Source organism: Lolium rigidum, chromosome 6, assembly GCF_022539505.1.
Source record: "Lolium rigidum isolate FL_2022 chromosome 6, APGP_CSIRO_Lrig_0.1, whole genome shotgun sequence".
NCBI lineage: Eukaryota > Viridiplantae > Streptophyta > Magnoliopsida > Poales > Poaceae > Lolium > Lolium rigidum.
In genome coordinates, this window is record NC_061513.1 from 248825013 (window position 1) to 248831946 (window position 6934).

The 6934-nt window shown below is 50.8% G+C and overlaps 1 protein-coding gene across 1 annotated transcript; it reads right to left on the reverse strand.

The window, feature by feature from the left end:
• Positions 1–3151: 3151 nt before the first annotated feature.
• On the reverse strand, positions 3152–5515 carry LOC124663927 (cell division cycle protein 48 homolog). Its single transcript, XM_047201557.1, has one exon. It carries the CDS (start codon positions 5513–5515, stop codon positions 3152–3154), a length of 2364 nt encoding a protein of 787 aa, XP_047057513.1.
• Positions 5516–6934: the final 1419 nt, after the last annotated feature.

The window sequence follows — 6934 nt, forward strand, 5'->3', positions numbered from 1 at the left end:
AGCCAGCCGCATCCAAGATGGTGTCGCTGACTGCTTTGACGGCAACGATGGCGAAGGCGCCATCGGCACCAGCTGTTGCGCGCAAGGTGGTCGACGAACCCGTCGTTGATGTCTCGCCGGAGTCGTACGTTGACGTTCTCAATGAGGCTTCCGTCGACATCGACTCTCCGCCGGTTACGGATTACGGTGACTACAATGATGGTTTGGAGGAGGGACTCGAGTGCGAGGAGTTTGAGGAAGAAGAAGACGCCGACGACGAGGATGAAGATGAGTTGGAAGAGATAGAAGAGGGGCGTTCAATGGGGCGGTGGCCAAGGAGAAAGGGAGAGCGATCCGGTCCGGCAACTACACCAAATTTGAAGATGTGATCTTGATCCGGGCTTGGGAGGAGGTTTCGATGGATGCCGTGATCTGTAACGATCAAACCGGAAAGAGGTATTGGCAACGCATCAAGGACAAGTTTTTCCAATTGATGTCGCCTCTCTGTTCTACTCCGACCCACTCCTACCGCCCACTCCAAGACCGATGGGATACCATCAAGACGGCGTGCAACCGGTGGGCCGGTTGCATTGAGGGCGTGAGGAACGCGCCACTGAGCGGCACCAACGCTAGCGATTGGGATTCTATTGCGCAAATAAGGTATCGGTAAATGCTGGGGTTGAAAGGCATGCCGCTTAAATTCCCTCATTGCTATACCCTTCTTGAGCACAATCCAAAATGGACGTTGAGGGAGCAAGAGGCGCCACCGCCAAGGCATAAGCTTGTCGAGTTGGAGGATGTGGAGGAGGATGATGTGCTTGAGACCAAGAAGAACAAGAAGAGGCCGGATGGAGCAAAGACAACCAAGGACAAGATCAATAAACAAGGAGAGGCCGCATCATTGTCTCTCAAGATTGATGTTATGGTCAAATCCAAAGAGTTGTTGGTGATGAAAAACTTTGGAGGCAAAGAAGGAGATGATGGAGGCGAAGAACAAGGAGAAGGAGGCAAAATGGATCACGCTCCGGGAGGATGCAAAGAGCAAGGCCGAGATCGACGAGAGGAGAGCACGCGCTGATGAGCACCGGGCCATGGCGGAGCTCATCGCGGCGGAGAATGCCACTATGATGATGAAACCGACTGGCATGGATGAGGCAAGCCTTGAGTGGTGGAAGCTTACGAAGACGCAGATATTGGCGCGAAGGAGGAAAGCTGCACGCGCTGCCATGGCTGCCAAGATGAATGCCGGAGGTGAAGATGCTACGGCGAGTGGTGGCGGCCATGTCGATGCGCCGGCAACCGACGGTGACACGTGATCACTTTCCTCCTTGATACTGTGATGTTCGATCTTCTTTTGGTGCCGTGTTTCATGTATGATTGAGTACTTTAAACAATCTATTTTACATGATTATTTTGCTTCATTGAGAATTAGCGGATGATTTGCATAAACCCTTTGTTTTCGGTTTTTGGTTGCGGGCTGAAAAATGGCCACGCAGCCCAGACGCGCTAAATATGCTGTTATGCGGGCCGTGTTTTGCGGGTCTGGGCTGCGGGGCCGTTTTTCAGCCCGCAAAACGTGTTTGGGGTTACCTAGATATGTCGTTTTGGGGTTTACGGTTTGGGGGTCTAGCTAGAGATGCTCTAAGACCATACCACACCGTTTACTGTACCCGGATGATTTTCTAGTTCCATTATGTTGTGCATGGTCATAAACCTTTTTTTCCTGATACTGTTATGTGACGAGGGACGCTATGTACAGGTACTAATCTTTCATCAGAGATAAGCCAAGGGGCACTCTACTTGACATTCTGTTGTTTTCTAATTTGTGAACAGTCGATTTTTCTTAATCAATAGGAACACATGTTGTTATTTTCCCCGTTTCTATTTATATGTCCTGAACAAAAAAACGATCAATGGAGAAAACCCGTATTCTGTTGAATCAGCCCACCGTTTTTCTTCCTGTACCATAAACTAGCCCAATTTATTCATGGCCCGCAAGTCAAATATCAAATAGCCCAAGCAAATAAAAGGGCTGAAAGGCCCACGAGTTTACAAAAAAAAAGTGAATTACTAAAACAATTAGCATGTACATCCTATGCAAATAGGCTAGTTTATTACATGAAACTTTTAATTACCATGTAACATCATATAGAAAATTTTTCATTTACTACTGTAAATTATATGGTAAAATACCAAAATAATCATGCATATATAGTTTAAAGAACAGGTAATTCTGTCTAGATAGATTCATATACAATGTAAAAAAAAAACGTTCAGTCTCGAGGATGAGCTACTTTAGAGAAACTTCAGAAGAAAAAGTCATACTATTAAGTTTTATTGTTCAGACACATGTAAACCACACAATCTATCCTTGAAAAATCTATCAGGAGGTCAGAACACAGTTTCATCAATTAACTACACATTCCTAGCAAACATGAGAATATCTTTTGGAGCACACGAAAAACAGTCACGAAGGCAACCGGATAGTACTACTGAATTAATGCAAGAAGGATGCAGCAATGCAGTAGATTGCAACTCCCTCTAGCGCACTTTATCACTTTATCAGCATAAAAGAAAGAACGCTGTCAAATTTTAAGTCAAAGTAAACCTTCCCGTGTTCAATTGAAAAGCCAACCCCATAACTTGAACCAGTATACCCAAGTTAGATATGTCTCATAACAGTTACATACAAACGCACAATCTACCCCTCCTTAACTTGCCTCTTGCTGGTTCTGATTTCTAAGTGTATATTATGATCTGCCCATATGATAATTTGACAAAAAAAAAAATCCCTGCAACTAAGACTGCTGTGAGCCACAGGTTTTAATATTCAGAGTTTACACACATCCTACTAAAAGGATCCAAACAATCTTTGGCTTCAGGTTTCTTCATATTTAGTCATTTCAAACATTTCACATTAATTCATCTGTTCTGAATTGCCACAGCGAGGTTTCAGTTAACGGCTCGGGGTAGTTTCAGAGTTTGCTGAAAATAAAAGTGCGCATATGTTTTCTTTGGGCCAACAGGGAGCTTCTTATTTCATGACAGTTTATTTATATGATTTAAATACTTACTACATACGAAAAAGTGAGTACCAACAAAATGCTAACAGACAGGAGGAAACAGAACAAAAACCAGAAACTATGCTACTTAAGTTTCTAATAACGATGGCTCAATTGTACAGATCGTCTTCATCAGCTGCCGCCAAGGTGTTGGTAGCAGCTTCTGCCGCCTGTGGCTGCGCCGGGAAGCGGAACTCCGTGCCGAACCCTCTGGACTGCTGGAGCGTCTGAGCAAAGGCCTGGTACTTCCTGATGTCGCCGTCGCTCACGCTCCTCCTTGCATACTTCATTGACTCCTCAAAGTGAGCTGCCTTGATCTCAGCCACCTCCTCTGCTTCCTGCACACAGTCTACCTCCATGCTATCTTTCCCCAGCCTCTGCCTCTCCATGTCCTTTTCGATGTCTTCCCTGATCGCATACTTGCACGCCCTCTGGCAGATCTCTGTGATGTCGGCGCCACTGAACCCTGCCGTGAACCTCGCGAGCGCACCGAGGTCGACGTCCTTGGCCACGGGAGACTTCCTGAGACAGGCCTTGAAGATCTGGTGCCTTGAGGCCTCGTCGGGCAAGGGGATGTAGATGAGCTGGTCCAGGCGGCCGGGCCGGAGCAGCGCCGAGTCGATGATGTCAGGCCGGTTGGTGGCGCCAATGATGAACACCGTCTTCTTGGCGTTCATGCCGTCCATTTCGGTCAGCAGCTGGTTCAGAACCCTGTCCGCCGCGCCGCCGGCGTCGCCCACGCTCCGGCCCCTTTGCATCGCGATGGAATCGAGCTCGTCGAAGAACAGGATGCACGGTGCAGACTGGCGCGCCTTGTCAAAGATCTCACGAACGTTGGCCTCGCTCTCGCCAAACCACATCGTGAGCAGCTCAGGTCCCTTGATGCTGATGAAGTTGGCCTGGCATTCATTAGCGATCGCCTTGGCCAGCAAGGTTTTGCCGCACCCCGGTGGCCCGTAGAAGAGGACACCCTTGGAAGGCGACATGCCGAACTTCTCAAACTTCTCCGGATGTTCCACTGGGTACTGGACGGTCTCTTGGAGCTCCCTCTTGACGCCGTCGAGGCCGCCGATGTCGTTCCAGCTGACGTTGGGCACCTCGACGACGGTCTCCCGAAGTGCAGATGGATTCGTGCCGACGAGAGCCGTTTTAAGGTGGTCATTGGTGACGGCCATGGAGTTCAAGATCTCCGCGTCGATGGTGTCGTCCTCTAGGTCGATCACGCCCATCTTCTCCCTGATGCATTGCAGTGCCGCCTCGGTGCAGAGCGCGGCCAAGTCGGCACCGACGTAGCCGTGCGTATCCTTGGCAACCACCTCCAAGTTGACGTCAACATCCAGCTTCATATTCTTGGTGTGGATGCGGAGGACCTCGAGGCGGCCGACCTCATCCGGTACGCCAATGTCGATCTCGCGATCGAACCTACCAAAGCGCCGGAGGGCAGGGTCGATGCTGTTCGGGCGGTTCGTGGCGCCCATAACGATGACGTGCGCGCGGGCCTTCATGCCGTCCATCAAGGTGAGCAGCTGGGAGACGATACGCCTCTCGACCTCGCCGTGGGTCTTCTCCCTGTTGGGAGCGATGGAGTCGATCTCGTCAATGAAGATGATGGAGGGCGCGTTCTTCTCCGCCTCGTCGAATGCCTTCCTGAGGTTGCTCTCGCTCTCTCCGGCCATCTTGGACATGATCTCCGGGCCGTTGATGCAGAAGAAGAAGGCCCCGGTCTCGTTGGCCACGGCGCGGGCGATGAGGGTCTTGCCGGAGCCGGGAGGGCCGTAGAGAAGGATGCCCTTGGGAGGCTTGACGCCGATGGACTTGAAGAGCTGCGGGTGCCTGAGCGGCAGCTCGACCAACTCCCTTATCTGCGTCATCTGCTTGCGCATACCACCCACGTCATCGTAGCCGACGTCATCGAGCCTCTCCTCGTCCTCCCTCTTCACGGGCTCTCCCTCACAGAAGATCTCCGTGTCGGCAGCCACAATGCAGTACTCGAGGTCCTCGCCCTGATCGATGTCCATGACCTTGAACTCGACGCTCCGCATGCCGCCGCGCACGAGGAAGAGGTCGCCCTTGCGGACGGGCCGGTAGGCGTCCATGAAGTAGGGCTTGAGGTACGATTCGAAGAGGCTGCCGGTGATGCCCTCGACGGTGTCGTCCACCGGCAGGACGTGCACGCGCGTCCCGTGCCTGGCGTCGTGGCACTGGTGCACGGACACGACGTCGGCGACGCGGACGCGCAGGTTGGAGCGGACCACCTTGTTGATCTTCATCTTGTGCTCCTCGCATGTGTCGTCGGCGATGGCGATGCAGAGCGTGCTGCGGCGGCGCTTGCCCTTGAGCAGCACGACGTCGCCAGTGAATATCGAGAGGCTCTCCATGGTGGCCGGGTGGAGCTTGCACATGGAGTTGTCGTCGTCGGTCGCCTCCTCAACCACCAGCCGGTTCGCGGCCTTCTTCGACGGCGCGGCCGACATCGTGTTCAGCGCCTCTGGATCGTTGATCTCGATTCGATGTGCTTGTCTCGTAGTATTACTCCGATCAGTGTTTGCTGCGTTCCTGTTCTGGACTTGTGTTGAGGAAGAGGAGGCGTACGGGTCACGCTCCTATTTGAAGACGCGGCCAGAAAATTCGATTCCGACTGGAGCAGGGCGCTCGATGCCTCGATCGCAGCTGATGTCCGAGCCTCGTTCAAATTCGGAAAATATTTTTTTGGACGTATTCAAATTCGGAAAATAGACTCGCCGAAAGTTGACGGAGTGGTCGAAAAGAAAAGAAGACCGAAACCGGTTACCGGTAAGGCCCATATGAGCGTTTCGCAAAGTAAACCAGATCATCCTCGGCACTGAACTGAACATTGCAATTTACAGTTCTTTCTACTATGTGCTTGTTAGACCTGAACATAGCTTCTGCAATTTACAATTCTTTCTACTATGTGCGTATTAGACCTGAACTGAAGGTTAGGTCTGAGCTGATGTTCTTTGAACTCTATAATTACGATGTATTCCTTCAGTTTGCAGATTGCTTGGTGTTTTTCACAATCATTCGTTAACACGATTCCGTGCACGAATTCATCTGTCAACTTTATGGGAGAAGTCTTAGTGTTGATTTTATTCTGCTTGAAACTACAACGACAGCCAATTCGCCAAGGGCCCCGAGGATCTCTTTGTAGAGCGTCGCACAAAGCGAAGCCAGAAGGACTGATGTGAAAAGCCCATTTGGCGCATCTAGTGTTATGATTTTTTTTGCATATTTTGTAGTCCGTTCATCATAAAGTATTCTTAGCTTTCGTTGGTCAATGTCTTACGATTTTAACTATGATTTATATTTATAATATGTCCACAAAATTTGTATAGATATTTATGAAATGAAAGAGAATTACGAGACGAATCCAACAATTATTTATACATTCTCACTCAACATATTTAGTATATATTAGTGGTCAAAGTTGTGCATCAAAGATCGTGCGAAAAATGTGCGCCTTATATTTACATAGGGAGTATCATGCTATATGCTACAAATAAGATAATGTAATTCATAAAGTAACCTTACCAAAATAATGAATTCTATTAAACATGTATTTGAAGTTCATGAACAAGGATACCGCTTCGCTCGCTCCCCCCCCCCCCGCGCGCGGGCGAGAGGGAGCCAACCCTACGCACCGCTGCACGTCCCCCTTCTCCTCCCCCTCCCCTCTGCCGCCGTCGGCGCGTGCCATCGGGCGTTGCTCGTGCGGTGCCGGCGGCGGCGACCGGCCATTCCCCGCGCGCGTGGCAAGGAGGCGCGGAGCTCGGCGCCCGCGGCGGTGTTCCTAGGCTAGTTGCTGGTCCGGCGCGGCCGGGTGGCTCCTGTGGCGAAGGTGCTGCTCCTTGGCGGCGGGCCGGGGCAGCGCGGTG

What these genes read in the sequence shown, in the direction of transcription:
- LOC124663927 (XM_047201557.1), bottom strand. Translation starts at nt 5,515, where the DNA reads ATGTCGGCCGCGCCGTCGAAGAAGGCCGCGAACCGGCTGGTGGTTGAG.